This window comes from Numida meleagris, chromosome 19 (genome assembly GCF_002078875.1).
Source record: "Numida meleagris isolate 19003 breed g44 Domestic line chromosome 19, NumMel1.0, whole genome shotgun sequence".
NCBI lineage: Eukaryota > Metazoa > Chordata > Aves > Galliformes > Numididae > Numida > Numida meleagris.
The window spans coordinates 11,651,553-11,670,169 of NC_034427.1; the positions used below are offsets into that span (position 1 = coordinate 11,651,553).

Consider the following 18,617-nt stretch of genomic DNA (forward strand, 5'->3'; position numbering starts at 1 on the left):
CTTAATGACTATGGCCACAGGAATGTTTGCTTTAACACTAAAGATGGCTCAGCCCAAAACCCAATAACCAAACATCTGCAAAGCATGGGAAAGTTCAAACTTCAGGGCTTTTTATTTTATGACCCTGGCCATTAATTTCTCATACTACTATGACACATTTTTTCTAGGGCTGTGCAGTGGGAATCACTGTGAACTCTAGCAGCACCCATATCTTTATGCATCTGTTGTCAGACTGTGTGATGCATATCTAAAGAGTAGTGCTGGCTGATGTGTTTGTCATCACGCATGTACGCTGAAAATTCAGCCTTCCCGTGTCTTTGGAAGCAAATCTTGCTATACATGCTACAGTCTGACCTGCCTATAATCCACCCTGCTGGTGATGTTATCCATAATATAACTAAAAACACACAACATTATAGTCACTCTTCTATAGTTGTGGTTAAAGCAGATATTCCACATGAAAATATTTTTCCACTCCTCTGTAATTTAGGTGCAAACAAATTCCTTTGAGACTGAAATCATACTTGTTGTATCTTTTTCTGCTGCAGATATTTTGGAAGAAAGGGATTGAGGCGTATTTAATAGTGTTGCTAGCACTTACAGGGCACTTTTAGCCAGCCAAGCACTTTACAAAAGCTGGTGACTACTCACAATTCTCACACTTCAGGGTACGAGAGAGCAAGTGATCTTCCTGAGGCCGCACTAGATGTTACAGCTGCAGGCGGAACAATAACTTTGTTCATTCATTCAGTGCAAGCGAAGGCTGCCCAAACTATAAAACCTTTTGCTGAACTTAATCGCCTCTGTCTTGGAAAGTTTAGGGGTTTCATACCTAAAAAAAACTCCTCTAAGACGAATTCCAGCTATTAGCAAGAGCACTGAAGTATTTCCCTGAGCAGCAATCATACAGTGGCAAACGACGAGCCCTGGACTCCTTGCAGCGATGATGTGCGAGAGGAGGAAGCGCCCGCAGCCAACTGCTGCACGTCGGCCAGCAGAGCAGTGCTGACCCTGCTCGGCTCCCGTGGGCCCCCCGCTCTGTCCCCGCTGCCAGGGGGGCTCTTGCCTGTGCTTCGGCACTCATGTATGTCTGTACTGCACAGCGCTGTACATTTAAATAGCAATTTCCAGACTCGGGCTGAAACTCCTCTTTTTCAGGAGTAATTCCATTTAAGTCAGTGGATTTACACAATGGATTTACTGCTGCCAGAAGAGAATCAGGCCTGTAGAAAGACACGCATTCTTTGCCAAGAAAATCTCAGAGCTAACTACTTGAATTGTGCAGTCGAGCTGCAGGGAGGTCAAGTGGACAGACAACAGGACCAGGACACACGGGAAGTCCCTGGTTCAAGCCTCAGCTCTTAGAATGATGCGCGGTGTGACCTCTGGCGAGTCCGTCCGTCCCCTCATACCTCTGTTTCCCCATTCCCCTTTGTCTGACTTGTCTATTTAATTTGGAGTTTGTCCGACGAAGGGTGCTACGCTTTGTGTGTTTGGAGGGGGCACTGACACCTCTCCTCCCCTCGCTGGGGGACAGCCCCGGAATTCTGTTTCCCCACCACTGACCCTGTGCCCCAACAGCCACGAGCAGCGCTACGGGCCCATCAGGGCGGCGAGCGGATCTGTCACTCAGGGGCCTTAAAATGAAATCTTCATCCCTTGGAGTGGCACTGAGTGTCTGTAACGAATTCAGCTGGCACCAAATGTGGGTCACCAGCATGAAAAGCCTTGCAGACTGGAATCTGCACACTTGTGTACATAGATGGGTGTGGGTATATGTGTGTGTTTTCCTCAGGAGGGAGTCAGGCCGAGGACTAGCCCTCCCAAAAAACCCTGTCTGTTCCTTTCACCTCTTCCCACCGCAGCTTGGTTGTTATCAGTGGCAAATGTCCAGAGTCACTTGTAAAGCAGAGGGCTGCCAAAATCATTAAAACACAACAGTCACCTGTACCAGGCAGTTGTAAAACTGTTTCAAAGACGCTCTAGCAAACATCTTTATACTTACAGTAGCCTAGATAAAGTCTTGTATTACGTGCTTTAACAAACCAAAAGACAGCATGAGATGCTGCAATCTGATATTCTTGCCCTTTTCTGTTGTGGCAACTCTCGAGCGTGTTTGATGGTGAGGGGAAAGGGAACAAAGCAGGTGGCTAATGGGCTGTTTTTCTGTTTCAGTGGAGCATGACAGAGAGTTTCACCATCAGCGCTGCCACTACCGAGAGTTCAGGTTTGATCTCTCCAGAATCCCAGAGGGGGAAGCAGTGACGGCTGCCGAGTTCAGGATATACAAGGATTACATCCGCGAACGCTTCGATAATGAAACGTTCCAGATTAGCGTCTACCAGGTCCTCCAGGAGCACCCAGGAAGGTGAGTGACCCCCAGGGAAATCCTGATAAAGCTCATGCACAGCGGGTTCCTTCAGAGGGTTACAGCCAATACTTTTAGATAAATAGGTGCCATCAGCAAAAGGGTTTTAGGCAGGATGGCTGCAGGGTGAAATCTCAGTGCTAATGTCAGCACATTGCTGCTGTGTGCACTCAGCCCCAAGGGCACGGGGTGAAGGAGCCCTGGGGCAGTAGGAGACCATGGGTGCAAAGTACTTCAAGCTTTCTGGAAGACCTGCCCTATTCCTCTTGCTGCTTATGGATCTCAAAGTGGTAAAACCACATCTGAATGCTTCCTTTCTAATTGTAGCTTAATTGCTAACCTTTATTACCGAAGGCGTTTGAGATCCCTAATTAACCAAGACAGATGACAACATGCTCTTTATATTGACTGATTGTTTTGTGTGTGCAAAACTACAAGATGAGCCATTAAATCCATTCCAAGCAATTATTAATGTATGCCAAGCTCCCTGACAAATCCTCCAGGGAACTTGAATAAGAACATATGTTTAATTTTCTCATCTGTTTTTAGTTCCAATTAATCAGCAATCTCAAACCATTTATCAAAAGCTCTTAGTTTCATTGGCACATATTTCTTCTAAATACACATCCTACCAAAAGTGAGATTGCATTTATTTACATGAAAAGTATTCACAGTCACATGCTAGTCAGAAGTTATTCTTTAGGACCACTAAATACGAGGCAATAATACTACAGCCCTAATTTAGGTTTATGAAAAGAGAAACACAAGGGATTTAAGAAGGGGAAAGTCCAAAATGGTAAGAAACAATAGTGCAATCAGGATTCTGGCTTTATAGTTTTATAAGAGGCAATAAAAATGAAAAAAAAAATAGTTTTGCATTTTTGATCCATTAAAATACGACAGGAGACCTTATCAACATTTTTAAACGGTGAGACATTGAACAGACTTTGTTATATAACTGTTTAAACAGTGGTGCGTGGGTCGAAACTCTTGGTTCTCTCAGTGTTTCTAATGACACTTATTTACAGGGTTTTGAGGACCGTGCTAGTATTAATCTATTTTTCTCAAACAACGATAACCTATACATCTTAACTAGGGCTTCTAAGAGGAGACGGCAACATGCCACGAACCTCTTAGGTTCCTCTTGCTACAAACATTTACGTTTACTCTATCTTTGGTCCCTACAGAGACAGGAGCCTCCTTCTGCTATACTTCTTGGGTAGGTCATAAAGGTAAAAGACTGTGGGGAGAACTTTTTGCTCTTATGAAGAGCAGAAGGAAACGTGCTGGCAGATGCTCAGTGTGCCAGGCCTGGAGGGAATTGCCAGAATATTCTTGGAGTAAATGTCCTTCCTCATCAAGCTGATGCCAGGGAAGTTCTCCTTCATATCCTGATTAGTGAGGCGCTCACTAGGAAATCTACTGACAGAACTGAGTGTCATCCTAATTTTAAGATAATACATCCACAGTTTTGTTAAAAATATCCGCAGAGAGGTCTGCAATGTCCCTACTGGGGATGGCTATGTGGATACAACTGCTTGGAGCAGCAAGTGTTGCTGTGAGCTGCCTCCTCCACAAGTTCTTATTCCTAAAGGAAAAAATGCTTGCAAAGGGCAGGCATCTACATGAACCACTGGATGGAAGAGGTGAGGAATCTTGCTAATTATACAGATGTTCCAGCTACAAGATTAGATGCAATTTTACTGCATCATATTCACCACAGGAACAACTTTTTTAATGAGTGTTCGTGCATATTCACCCTTTGCATACATTTTGGCACAGGCAATGTTGAGTTTTGAACAGTTTGTGCTGAAAAAATATTCCTGTTGGTTTGGATTGACCAAAGGTAAAAATATTGTCACAAGCATTTGTAAAAATATTTGCTTTTTTTCTGCATTTTTCCACTGACATTTTCCAACCAGCTCTGTCACAGACCAGTCATCCAAGTGAGTGTGTCATTGGGCAAGTGGAGAAAGAAAACAAACTCTCTCCAGTGTTGATCAAAAACCACCCATTCGCTTTGATGCTTTCTTGGCTGTTTGTCTCATCCTGAGCGGGCTGGAAAGTCAGCCCCATCCGACGTTGTTAGCAACAGGAACAAAACAAAGCCAAACTCTTCCCCCCACCCCCAGGCAAGAAAACCTTTGCTCGCATTTTGCTTTGTTGATTCCTTTCCCTACAGCATGGCAGGTATATTGGCCAACAAAACAACAAATGGTTTTCCCTCTCCCTGTGCTCTTATGGTGATAAAATGCAGTGGCATCTCCCAGCAGATTACTTGAATTGCCTTTCAAGGTCCGAAAACCTAGAATTTCTCCAAGCCTGTGCTCTCCCACAGAGTGCTCTGCATTCAGGTACCCTGATGCAGCGCTCATTGCTCCCCCTGCAGCACACAGCAGAGGTTGGGGTAGCTTCTAGGGCCTCAAAGCAGCACTGCATTCAGCTGGAAAGACAAACTTGTGGCTGACTGGGGATCTTTTTTTGAGGATGAAGAGACCACTGGTTGTGCTGAAGGCTTGGTTTTCAGTTAAGCCTCAGATAAGCCTCCAGTTTTGAGGGTGTGCTGGTGTGCCCTCAGTTCAAATAAACCATAAGTACCAGCAGCTCAAGAATTAATTACTTGCTTTACAAGTTCAGACAGGTTGGCAGGTATCTAACCAGCAGCGTCTCTGTCTGCAGTTTACTGTGGGTGAAAATACAAGCATAGGTCTTTACAGATAGACGGCTGCACCCACAACAGACTGTTTCTGAAATTCTCTCCCTCGGTGATACTGACACTTGCACACAGGATGGAAGCTCTTGCCTGTCTGCCTGCTCATTCGTGGATAGGTACGTGCCTCACTCCATAGAGCACTTCTCCACCCTCTGTAGCATGCCCCTCAGGACTTTCACTAAGATAAATTATCTCTGTCAGTCTGAAGCTGTAAACACAGGTGTTTATAGGCGACCAGTATAAATGATCAAATCTTTCTGGTCTTTCCAAATCTATGAATTCATTGCAAGGCAAACTTTTCAAACCAGCAACATTCCTGTATAAAAAGCAGGTACCGCATTCTTTAGGCACAAAGCAACAGTTACTCACTTTAAGCAAACAAGTGCATTCGTGAACAAAATGTTCCTAATACAATCAACACTGAGAAAACAGTCGATATTTTGACTAAAATAACATGTCTCAAAGCTTTTGTGTGCACAACTTAAAGTCCAGTGACTCATGTCCGACTTCTGTTTGGTCTTCATGGTTCACTCACCCAAAAGCTTGGGAAAGAGTTTCTTAAAGCCAGTGACTGGGCTGAGGAAGGTGCTGAGCATCAGGACATGGAGTCCTGCTTGGGGTCACCAACCTCACTAGTGGGAACTAAAGGCACCAGGAAGCTCCCATCAACATCAAGAGCTCAAACTTGCTCATCTGTCTGCACCTTCCAAAGTTGATGTACCTTGTCCCACTTTCATCTTCAGTTTCAGTGAACCCAGCACTTGCACTGTGGGGTAAATCCCAACCCCTTTGAAGTGGATGGGAGTTTTGTTACTGGGAAGAATAAAGCCAGGTACTTGACCAGCCTTTAGTAGTCGTAACGTAGTTGCTACACGTTCGCTTTGTGGCTGTTATGGATTTCACAGGCTTCAAAGGCAGCGAATGATTTGAATGCTCATGTTACCAGCTCTACAGAAAAATACGATCTTGCAGGACCCATCCCTGGGTTTGACTTGCAGCTGAAATGCTTTAGTTTGTACTTCAAACTACGCCACTTCTGCACCTAGATCAAACCCGGGCCCCTCTCCAGAGCCCTTTATCCAGTTCACGGGGATTTGTTCCCATGTAGTGGGTTGAAACATGTAACTCGATTAACTAAGACAGGCTTAGGCCCACCCAACAGGTGAGGCAGATATGTCTTCTTTTTGGAGCTTTATAAAACACCAGTATGACTGTTCTAGGAATCGTGCAGCAAAGAAAGATACAGTCTAACACAGCATCCCAGCACCACGACTGCACCTGCAGGTGCTCCAACAGCATCTAGAAAGGTACTGACAGTAGTTCTGATTTTTTTTGTGTGTGCAACCTGTCTGCACATATGTCAGTAGCTGTCCCCGTCCTGATATGCTCTTGGGCACAGCAGCAAGGGAATTTGAGCATGGAAACCCTGTAGCCCTCTAAGGATAGAGCTGCATTTAGTTGTCTCTTTCAGACCTTTCCTAAAAGCCACTGCAGCCTGCAAAAACCCCTGACAAGTCCTGAACTCATTGAGCAAGCGCAGCTCTTCACAGGCACCTGAGTAGCTGCAGGAGGGATTCTGCATCCTCCAGTGGGCTCTTCCTCAGCTAAGCGATGCACTAATGAACAGTGATTCAATACTGAGCAGAAACAGCTGTATATGAAGTGTCAGCAGTATGTAGGTAACCTCATTTCTCTCAGCACTGTTTGTACGAGGGGCTTCATATAGGCTTCGTACCACACTCTCCCACTGCCACTTTTAATCAGTCTTTGTAACCTAGACCTCCTTCTCAAACACTATACAGAAAATGGAGAACAGAAGTTGGGACACATGAGACAGAACTAAGAACCTGCTGAAATGTTTAAGTGAATTTTTATTTCTCCCAGGATTCAACAAAATGTACACAGACCTGTCTTACCACCATCACAGCCCTCGGGAACCACCTCCAGCAGTCTGCACTCCCTGCTGGGGCCATGCCTTCACCTGGGCAAGCCCCAGGCTGCTCCGCTGGCAGCTGCTCCTCTGGGAGCACGAGAGGGCTTTTATCAGGGGGGAGCACGAGGGAAGGAAGGGCCAGTGATGCAGGGGCAGTGTGGGAGGAGGGCTGCACCGGGTTTGTGTTGTCATGTGCCAGGGAGAGGCCCAGTGAGATCCTGGGGCCCTCTCAGAGTAGGAAAGTCTGAAAAATATTTTCCTAAGCTTGTCTTTGGACAGCTGCAGCCAACTTTAAGCAATGACACCAAGCAAATTGGAATCTGGATACTGCAGTTTTTTAATCCAAACAGATGTCTTCCAACCCCAGACCTCCTCTCCCCTTCCTGGGATGCCCTTTTTGCCTTCTTCTGTCTCCACTGCTCAAACCTGGACACGAATTGCCCACAGCTCCCATGCCAGCTTTGCCTTTGGGCTACCTTCCAGTTAATTTGCCAGCTTGCAACATGCCAATGACCTAAAGAGCTCCTCTAAGTTTATAATACCAGTCAAGAGGACAGGATTATGCTCCTGCGGTTTACACGCTGAGTCAGTAAGACATTTAACATATCTGTGCCTCCAGCATTTCCCACTTAAAACAGGAGTTGGAGGACTGACCCATATTTGTGAAGCAATTTGAAGTCCATTGCAAGGTGTCACAATGTGGCTATTGTTTAAAGCACTGCTAGATCTCTATTTCCTCAAACTAGCAGGTTGGGATCAGAGCTGTGCAGCAGCTGGACAGCCTGGGTGCACTCCTTGGGTTGCCGGATGCCAACAGGGGACTGCAGGACCTGCAGGCCGGCCCTGGGATGGCTGCTACCAGGACACAGCCAGGGGAGCCATCAAGGCTCCCAGTCCACTTGGAGGGCCAGCACGTCACAGAAATCAGCTCGCTTTGTGTTGTAATGAAAGCTGCCAAGAGCCATTTTCTCTTCTGCTGCCTGTGCTGCTTCCTATTTATTTTTATCCCATTTGGAAGTGCTCATTAGTGTCAACCAGCAGCTAGAAATAAAAGAGCTGAAAAAGAGGATGGGGAAGGTGAGTGGAGAAAACAGAAGCAAAAGCAGGTGCTGTAGGGTTACCCTACAGGGGTATAGACCTTATCTATCATATTTTAAACAATAATTGCAGAGTTTGATCTGCTATTCTGCCTTGCCGTTGTAGAACTGCCAACTCCTATTTTTGTGGGGTCTCTCCTGCTAGCATGAGTTCTTCCTCATGCCCCAGTCCACCAGGTCTTGTGGTCAGAAGGATGCTGCGCTTTTGATTCTGAGATTCGCTTCTTCTACCATTTGTGGCTACAAACTAAAGTGTATCTGAGAGGCTGAAAACATACCGCAGCAAAAGGTGAAGACAGCTGTTAATCCCTGATAACCCTTTCTCTTATTTTGAATCACTGGGGTTGCCACACAGCAACTCCCTTTCTCACTCTTCCCTTTCAGGATGCTTTTACTTGCCTTTTCTTTATTTCATCTCCCCTTACTGCTATGAACTGTACTTCCTCCTGTCCCCTCCTTATCCTGCTCGTGCCACCAGCCCTCATCCCTGCTCACACAGCCCTGTAGCAGCTTCAGCCCTTCCACGTCCATAACTCCAGCTGCTTTCCAGACACAGTCTCAGGCGCATCCTCCCCTGGCAGCCTCGCTTTGCAATACTTGTTATTCAACCTTCAGCCCAGAAACACCAAGTTAGTAAAGGACATTTTGTAGACCACACAGCAGTTATATGACCTGCGGATAAACTTTGGGCTGTGCTTTCTAATGGGAGGCGTGTCTCCTTTCTGGTGTCCAGCACCAGCACTACTGAAGCAATCAGCAGACAAGTGCCAACCTTCTGTCCTCAGCTCTGGCTGCATCGACAGCCTGATACTGTTCGGCCTGACTGAACTGAAAGCCCTCAGTTTTATCATCCCTAGTAGCTTTGACACTCCCACTGACGTAAGCACTTTGAACGCTGAGCCATTTTGATGTGGTCTCAACAAAACATACTTGCGGTCTGGATCCAGACTTCATCATTTATGTAACTCTAATCTAGACATTAACATTTCCACGTCCCAGCTTAATTTTCTGTAAAATGAGGATCACCTTCCTTTTTGTATCTCTTGGCCTGATAGAAAGCTCAGTGAATTTTCCCACATGCTCTGAATTTCTCAAATTAAGGGATCGAACAGAGGTACAAGGAACCAAAGTGCATCTCTGGCTCCTGGTTTTAAAGCCATTATTGATCCTGCTCCAAGAATGCTCTAAGTATGCACACAGTCGCTAGGTCAGGTACCAGTAGGTGAGATGTGTACTAGAAACTTTTTTCCTTTGTGCTTAGACATTTTTCTCAAATCAAAAACCACAACCAGCCATATTAGACTTAACTAGCACTAACTTGTACAACAACTCACTAAACAGGAGCCCTCAGAACAAATTTTAAGACTGAGTAGAATAGCATTTCTTTGCTGTGCTCCATACTACTTATCCAGCACTGATGTCTAAAGGGCTTGCTGTCTATTAGCTAGCGATTCAACGCTGCTTTGCCATAAGTCTTCAGGGAGCAGGGCATTTCACTTAAAGGAAGGTTGTTCTTTTGAGCAGAACAGGAGGTTTCTTTCCATTGGAACCTCAGGCGCCACAACCTGAGGAACGTCAGATGCTCTGCTTGCAACGCCAGGCAGGTTTTGCATCCCAACCCTGGCTGCTGCTGGTGGGCCAGAGTGGAGAGTGCAAATCCAGGGGTGTTGAACTTCTCCAGAGAGCATCTGACACAAGGACTATTTGGGTCTAAATGTTCCAAGTGTGTGTGGGAAGGACATTTCTGTTTAGTGGGTTCCTTTGATCTCTCTCACTTTGGGCTTCCCCTACAGGCCTATTGTTTGCACATTGCTGTAACTACAGGAAAACAAATGCATTATACAATTTCCCAGCCTGACTCACCCTGGTACTAGATGCCTCATGTTGTCTGGTTACCCTGATTGCATCATGTCAGCATGGGAGGCTTAAAGGCTGGTTTTTCTGAGTAATAACGCTGCAGTTGAGCAGAAGGTACAAAAAAAAAAATACATCATTATTGCTATTATCTTCAACCTGCAAACTACAAGGGAGAAAAACCAAGCAAGCCAAGTCCCTATTAACTAACTCTTGTGTGAATCATGAGTTCCAGTCAGGGGCCATGCTTAAATGATGCAGTATGTGAATATAAAAGCCCTTCACTTCTGGAAACTTGGACTCAGCCATCGGAATGGCCCAATCCGTACTACTCCCTCATCTCTGGCTCCTCTGGGACGCGTTCTGCTCAGCGCGTTGTAAACAGGGAAGGGCGGGAGGTGTCCGTGCCGCTGTGTCATGCACTGTGGGAACACAGCCATTGCTTCTGGGTGGGGATGGAACCATGGGAAATCTGCACCCCCCGAGGTCTGAGCTCAAGCATCGTGCATTCCTGTAACTACCACAGGCACAGAGGGAAGGGGGGTATCCATGATGTCTGTTTTTAGCTGCCCTAGGTGTGCCCAGCAGAGCTGACAGCTCCAGAGCAAATCGCACACCTGGGCTGAGCCTCTCCATCGCCTGCATCACAGCCCCTTCCTAAGCCCTGGCTGCACAAACATCTGCCAAAGCGCTCCGTGTAGGATCCCCTATGTCCTGGCAAGAAAACAGCAAGTTCAATTCTCACGTAGGGCTTCTTCCACAAACCAAAACTTTTGTTGAAAATAAAGCACGGCACAGAGGTGCTGGGCAAAGGGAGGCATCACAGTCATTACCTCAAGCCCACACGCACAGAACATCTCTTGCAAGGATCCGACCTGCCTCTTTGTTCTGCACTGAGCCAACCCAGAAAGCCACTGCAGCCCCCAGGCTGTCACACGCAGCATGGGCAGATACAACACATGCAGCTGTGCTGCACGCAGAGGCTAACAGTGTCATGCACTGGTGAGGAAACAACAGAATCCTCCTCTCACACATGTTTGGCGGTGTGCTCACGTGCTCTGTGGAACTTATTTCAGAAGTTTAGTCCCATGAGAGCCAGCCCAGAGCCAGAGGCGGTGACGTCTATGAGCTCACGGAGTAAAGCCATCATCCCTCACACGCCCTCGCCCGCAAAGGTTGAGAGGAGAACTAGGTGGTAGGAACACTGCAATGAAACTCCACTTCTGTTTTGAGTCAGTTGTGTGGGACAAAAGCTTCTAATTTCTCCATATCTCCCAGGGAAAATAATTATTAAAATCTGAAAGGCAAAAGCCTCTATGCTGACAGCTCTTCATTCTTTAATATTTTCTGCAAATGAGAGCCACTAAGTTAAATAAATATGCATTTTCACTGACAAATGAATAGTGACAAAATCAGTACGGCCTTCTTCTAGCTCTGAGGACATGAATAAAGGGTTTTCCAAGGATATTTTTTCATTCAAAAGGATACAATTACATTGAAACACATTATCACTTTTGTGCACTGCGAGGACAGAAGCAGCCCTTGCAGGATTTGCACTTCCACCCTGTTTCTGCTTGTAAAGTTTTTTGTGAAAAAGAACTGCGCTGGCATCCAATTCTGTTCCTATCTTCTACAAGTTTTATCTCTTTCTTAGCCTCTGATAAGAGAAGATTCTTTCCTTTGCAGAACCTGTGTGTTCTCAAATTTTCATTTTACAGAAATTTGCCAGGAAATGTTTTGTAAATCCAGAATGATTTCAGCCTTTTTAAATGCATGAAATCTTCTCTGTTCCAGATCTGGTTTCAGTTCTTCAACCAGAATAATCCAGCAGTGGTCTTTTAAAATGTTAAGGAACAAATTGAAAGGAAATTGCCACTCAATGTAAAGCAAACCTGTGACCGTGCAGAGGGTTATTGCCTCAATCAATTATCTGTAACCTCAGATGAACAAGTTTAAAAAACCATTACATATGTTAATATATGCACGACAGTGTTCCAGCTGGCTTGCACTAGTGCTACAATTATGCATAAAAGTCAGGAAATGATGTGTGGAAAGGATAATGAGCAGCATTGTCTGCCCAATTACTAGGTTTGCATATGCAAACAATAATTTTGCAAATCTGTGCCTGGCAAGCATTTTTTCCCAAAGTCGCATCAGCAGCTCTAAGGTTAACTGCGAAGTAACCCAAAACCACCTCAACTCTGCTTCAACCCATCCTCCCTTTTTTGAAGAGGAGAAAAGCACTTCATATGAAGGTGATTAGGGAGGAAAGCATGCCAGCCCAGCTCCAGCATAACCTGTCTGCTCCTGAAAGCCGACCAAGCGTGTTGCGTAAAGCACGCATGTGAATGTCCTTAGAGGTCCCGATGGAAAGTCCAGCTTTCTGGGAAGTTGGGAATTACTGGGAAATTACGCTTGAAATAACTGGGAATTACTCTTCTTTTTTCAGGGATTCTGATTTGTTCCTGCTCGACTCTCGAACGATCTGGGCTGCAGAAGAGGGGTGGCTGGTGTTTGACATTACTGCAACCAGTAATCACTGGGTGGTGAATCCGCAGCACAACCTCGGCCTGCAGCTATCTGTGGAAAGCATAGATGGTGAGTTTCAAACAACATCAGTGATGTTGCTGATGTATCTGTTTTGGGTATACAGTTCCAACCAGGAGAAGCCTTAAGCATTCAGTATTCTGTCCTCTGAACAGGATCTCATGAGAATATTTTTCCTGAATTTGCTTAAGATGTGAAAAAGATATTTCAAGTTTAGGACGTACTCAAATGCTTTAGCAGATCAGTAATGTGTGCAGTCACGTCAGTATTACCATGATTGGGATGTGCACACAGCTACGTCTGCACTGCTGGCAACAGAGCACAACGGAACCACTTCTGCATTTCTCCAGCTCCAAGTAAGGTTGTGAGGATTGAGAATGGATGGGAAAAGCTGGCTCTCAAATATCTTCAGAAAGGATGTTTGGACTCAGGCTGGGAATTTTCCTAACTAGGTCTTAACTAAAGAGCCATGCTGCTTTATTCTAAAGCTGAGATTCCTAATGCTCACCTGAGGACTTGTGCAAGAAAGCCAAAGTACCCTGGATGCTCCCAGGACTGGGACCATCTCAAACTGGCTGCTTTACAGGAGAGGCCAGGCAAAACCCAACTGAAAGCTATTATAAGCAATCTGAATACAGCTATCTAAGCATAACAGTCTTTCATTCTCCAGATATGCATCTATGATGTCATTTGCTGTTCATTTTTATACAACACTGAACATTTCCAGTAGGCAGTATTTTGCAAAGCAGTTTTGAAAGAGAGTCATTACATGAAAGGGTGATTTCACTCACATGAGACCCGTGCACAGAGAGGTACACGGGGTTTGTTTTAACCTGCCCCTTCTGAATGATCTGTGAATGCAGAAACCCCGAAACACACAAAGCAAGAGCTTTGCCATGGAAGTTACCAGCCCCCACCCCAACGACAGATGCCTTTTGCCATCTTTGCACAAAGATTCAAATTCAACCTGATTTAGAAACTATTGTAACGCTTAAAACTAAAAGAATAAGGAAGACTGAGCCAAGACAAACTCATCTCTGCTTTCAGTCACTTGTCCTTGCTTTTAGTTTCCAGTTTGCCTCCTAAAGGAAATACTTGGGATTACAGATGTGTCCAGAGTCATGGCACATTCATTCAAGTCAGGTTCACCCAGAGGAAAACCATAAAGATCCAAAGATCCAGCCTAGAGCCCACAGAAAAGCAATAGCTGGAGGTACGCTTAATATCTCTAAACTCTACAGATAGTACAGTATCACTCTCACACTCTTCTGCTCAGAACTCCTTATCACTGTTTTACCCAGCCCTGACCTAGTGTTTTTACGGCGCAGGTCAGTCCCTTTTTCGTTATTAAGGAGAAACCCAGGTAGTTGTTTTTTTAGAGGCCACAGATTTCAGTTGCGACTTTCTGGGGTCCTACATGGAAGGAAACACAACAACACACACAGCCACGGGATCTGCTGAGCTGGAGCAGTCTGAAGTGGACCCTTAAAAGCATAAGCCAAATTTATCAGAGCGGGCCTTCAAAACCAGAAAATCTCGGTTTCAATGAGACGTGCATTCTCATCTGTTACATCGCTCAGCGAAAATCAGGAATCTGGTTTCTCTTTACACTCCTGAAAAATCCAGCTGTGTTTATAAACACGTTTGAAATAATGTAAAAAATAACTTGCTGCTTTCTCAAAATAGATTAACAAAATACTTTAATCAGCCTGTCACTGAAGTTAGGAAAGCCAACTGCGGCATTCAGAAAGTAAATACAGAGATACAGGGCCTGATTGTCTGCTTGCCTTCTGTAACTGAGTCCCCTGGCAGCATACTTTTGCTCTCACATTTCTCCACCATGCATGTGAATTTTTCTTTCTATTTTGAATGGCGAGGACATGTCCTTCCTTGCTCCCCAAGTTTTGTTTTGGATGTAGACCAACTGCACACTAACAAGAAAACTGCTTTTACACCTGGATTTCATATGAAAATCAGCTGCTGCAAACACAGCAGGACTTCGCTGGAACGTTGTATGCTCAGGCAACCCCCGAAGCTTTAAGTGAATTATAAGAGAGATCTTTCCTTTGTATCTGTCCTTAAAAACAGAGATTTCCAACCATGAAACCAGTACAGTTTCCATTAAAAAAAAAAAATTAAATGACATCATGAGTAGTGTCCAGATGAAATTACAGAAAAGAAATTAAGTAACTGATCTTTTCATTTCTTTATAATCTTGCCAAATAAATACCAACATTTGTAACTAAGGTGGAATCATGGGGTAGAATTTTACTCTTAGAAAATGGGGATCAGCTCAAGCAGCAAACAAGAAAAATATTGGAGTGACTCAGTAGCCTGCAGCGAGCTCTCAGCCCCGCTCCGATCCGCCTTGCTTGGCACCAGCAACTACCACCTTGGGTTTACTTAGGCTACTGCTTGAGATCCCATATTTGACAGCATTAACAAAGCAGCTTCATAAAAGCCGCTAAGGCTTTGCCCTCTGGTTCAAGAGCACAGCTTTAATTCTTTTTGGAGACATTTATCACTGTCTATAAGGGACTTACATACACGCCCTCATGTTTAACCTCACTATCTGAGTGTGTAACAATGTTAGAACCAAAGAGTGGATTTTTCCTACTCTTTTTTAATAAAATAAATTCCTTTTATTATTTTTATTTTTAATAAAAAGGAATACACTCTCATACAGAGCCTCTTTTCCCTTCAGAAAACATTGCCACCGTACTGATCTTGAACACATTGCTGGTAAATAAGGAATTAATTGGTCAGATGCTACTTATTGTTGCACTAATGAAAATCCATTAAACTAAAATTTCTGTGTGAAGTCCAGTCACCTCACTGCATACCACTGACCTAATCTCCAGATACACTGCAAAGGTGAAATAATTTACTCTGGAAAAACCACAGCCACAGAAGTACTTGGTAGATGAAACAACCTAGGGAAACAGAAAGGCTTCTTTGAAGGGGAAAGATTTGCCCCAGGGACAGTATTCATGGAGTTCCTTCAGCTGAGTTTGCTTTCAGGAACCACCTATCAATTCAGCATTAGGTACTTGCTTAAGCACTTTGTGCACTCAGCCTCATATATTTAAAAAGAAAACTGGACAAGTTTCCAGAAAGCAGCTCAGGCTGAAAGTGAAGAAGTTGCTGTGTGTCCACATATAAGTCTTCATACACGACTCTCTGCTCTTTCAGCCTGACCTGTCCTGCTGTCCCACCCAGGAAACTGTCTGCAGGGCCCCTAGATGCCCTCACCTACCCCAAAACCTCTCCTTGCATTTTTCTGTAAACTATTAATTCTACAGCAAAACCACTTAATGAGCTTTCAGCAAAAATAAAATTAATTTCAAAGTGCGGGATGAAGGAAGCACGCATGGTGACGAATGGCTTTGAAACAAGGTTACCAGGTATGGTAGTGCTGAGATACAGCAATAAGCAAAACGTCTCTGAACATCTCAACTATTTGTTTCTCTCAGCTGCAGTATATCTGGAACTCTGACAGCATTTCATACAAGGCATTTTTATTTTAAGTTAATAACCTTCCAGTGGGCATTTAGTGTTCCTATGGGCTGAGTTTTATGGTTCCTTTTATAGGATCACTTCAAATTATAGGTTGGTGAACTTAATGAAACCCCTGTAAAGAATGTAGGAAAAGTTAATGCTAAGCGGATTTAGGGTAAAATAATTATATGTAGGAGTATTTTATGTAACTTTTACATGCAGATATAAAATGAAGTTAGCTGTGCTAAGCTGCTCTCGTCAGAAGTGGCTTTGCCAATTAAGTCCAGGCCCTTATGGATGGACCTAGGAATCACCCTTCTGGACCAGACAGCAGCTCTCCCTCCTGCTGTACTTACCCCGCCTGCTGAAAATGGAAAGTTACCACAACCCTGCTCAATGTTGTGTTGTTGTGAAGGGCAAAGCATCAACCCCAAGCTGGCGGGGCTCATTGGGAGGCACGGCCCACAAAACAAGCAGCCCTTCACGGTCGCCTTCTTCAAAGCCACCGAGGTTCATCTCCGCAGCATCCGCTCCACAGGAGGGAAGCAGAGGAGCCAGAATCGATCCAAAACGCCAAAGAACCAGGAAGCTTTCCGGGTGTCGAACATCGCAGGTACGGGGAGGTTTGCTGGGCCCGTCTCGATAGGTGTGGGTGGGTTAATGCTCTGCTGGACTTGGCACTACATGGGAACTGTTTCTCCCATGCTCGGTGTTGGCTGTTATCTCTTTGGTCTCCTGCTAGTTTTTGGTTGCTGGTCTGAAACCGCTTGGGATTAGGGATGATTAAAACAAAACAAACCAACCAACCCACCATTTTTCTTTGAAACAGTGTAGAACTGAGGGATATCGTAATCCAACTTCAAAAAGAAAAGCCATCTAAGCAGAATATCTCCCACATGAAGTTAATTCTTATTTTGAAATTTAAGATAACTTTAAAACAAATAACATGAGTGCTATAATAATGTATTTCAGTGGATCTGAATTGAAATACTGTAGCTTTTCAAAAGGCTGCAATTTTCAGTGCAGCCACCCAAAGGCTTAATGATCCCAAAAGAGGAAAACCCATTCTTTGCTCAGGATAACTGCAGCTATTTTGGGGGGAGCTGCACTTCCCTAATATGGAAGAAAACTGTTAGGCATTTAAAATAGAAACGTGGTTTAATTATGAGATACCTCAGCATAACGGGCCCTCGGTGACCTTCCCAGCAGGAGCCAGAGCACAGGGCTAGCTCCACTGAGGGCAGCAGCGCATTCCAGCTCTATTTCTGCGAGCACATCACCAGACAAAGAGTGTGCAAGAGATGGAAGGAGCAGGACAACCTCAGGCACAAGCCATGACCCGCCTTTCCCTAGGGTAGTTTGGAGCAACCTGCAAGGCTGTGAAAGAACTCTTCCCTGTCAGTCATGCCGCAGCTCCCTACATTTAATCGGGTCATCCCTGTCCTAGGACTAATGATGTTTTTCTGCAGCTCTGGAGACAGGTGTGGCTTCTCTGACCTGCCCACATGAAAGTATTTCTGTACCTTACACCCAAAATCCTGGAGTCTCTTAAAATGCTTTTCCATATCTTGCATTCCTGAGCTCAGGGTTTTGCAGTTCCCCAGGCAATTGTTGCTTTGCAGTTTAAGCGTGCATTTTTATTAACTGATACATCAATTGCTTTTTAAAGGATGGATAATGGACAAAATAATTTCTTCCTTCTGTGAGTGGGTCAGAAAAGCCCCTGCAAGCAGGGTCTGCTTGCAGCCTGGGGCCCCTGTGTTGATTTTGTTCCCAACAAGAGTTGGGAAAAAAATATCTTCTGGTACTTCTCCTAGGTCTGTAGCTCATGCTTTGTTCTTTGGCTTCACCATAAAGCATTGTCATTCACTGTGAGAAGGCTGTACTCTGACTGCAGCTGCACTGGACAGAAGAACACACTTCACATTATGTTCATGTCCTAACTCTGCTTTGTAGGCCTGAAGATGCAGCTATCCTGCTCAGACAGCTTGGAGCACAAGAAATAGTTAAAGGTTGCTTTTCCCCTATCACTCCTTTCACAAGTTCTTTTCATACAGTAGGCAATAATCAAAGAGATATGGTTTGTGCCAACACGAGGTCAGAGAAAATCCAGGAGCAAAAAAGCATTTTCCCAGGCTGCCTTTGGCCAGAAGTGCAGTTTATATTTTATGACTACAACACAAGAGACTGAAAATGGTTTTAAAAAAAAAAAAAACAGCCAAGCAAAAAAGCATCAGCAAGTGCAACAGCTGAGCAGTGCTGCCCGCTCCCTGTTGTGTGGTGCTGAGGTGCTGGGCAGCCCGGGCTGACAGCCTCTGTCCCCTACAGAGAACAGCAGCAGTGACCAGCGCCAAGCCTGCAAGAAGCACGAGCTCTACGTCAGCTTCAGGGACCTGGGGTGGCAGGTAAGGGCTGCAAGCAAGCGGGTGCCTCTGCAAATGGTGCGTCAGGCTGCTAGAGAGATCAAGCTAATACGTGGATTTTTTTTTTTGAATTGTTATTTATCCTTGGGGGAAAAAATTGCACGTCACATTTAGTATGCTGAAAAAGTGCAAAGTTAGGACATCCAAATATTTGGTGTGAAACTGGCCAAAACTCAGCGTGCTT

General features: G+C 44.8%; 1 protein-coding gene across 1 annotated transcript in view; it reads left to right on the plus strand.

The window, feature by feature from the left end:
- Positions 1–18,617, plus strand: part of BMP7 (bone morphogenetic protein 7) — a 43,732-nt gene that overhangs the window by 20,627 nt on the left and 4,488 nt on the right. The window contains exons 2-5 of the mRNA XM_021416499.1: positions 2,176–2,368; positions 12,415–12,563; positions 16,426–16,623; positions 18,339–18,415. Of these exons, the coding sequence (XP_021272174.1) occupies positions 2,176–2,368; positions 12,415–12,563; positions 16,426–16,623; positions 18,339–18,415 (617 nt within the window). The remainder of the gene's footprint in view (positions 1–2,175; positions 2,369–12,414; positions 12,564–16,425; positions 16,624–18,338; positions 18,416–18,617) is intronic.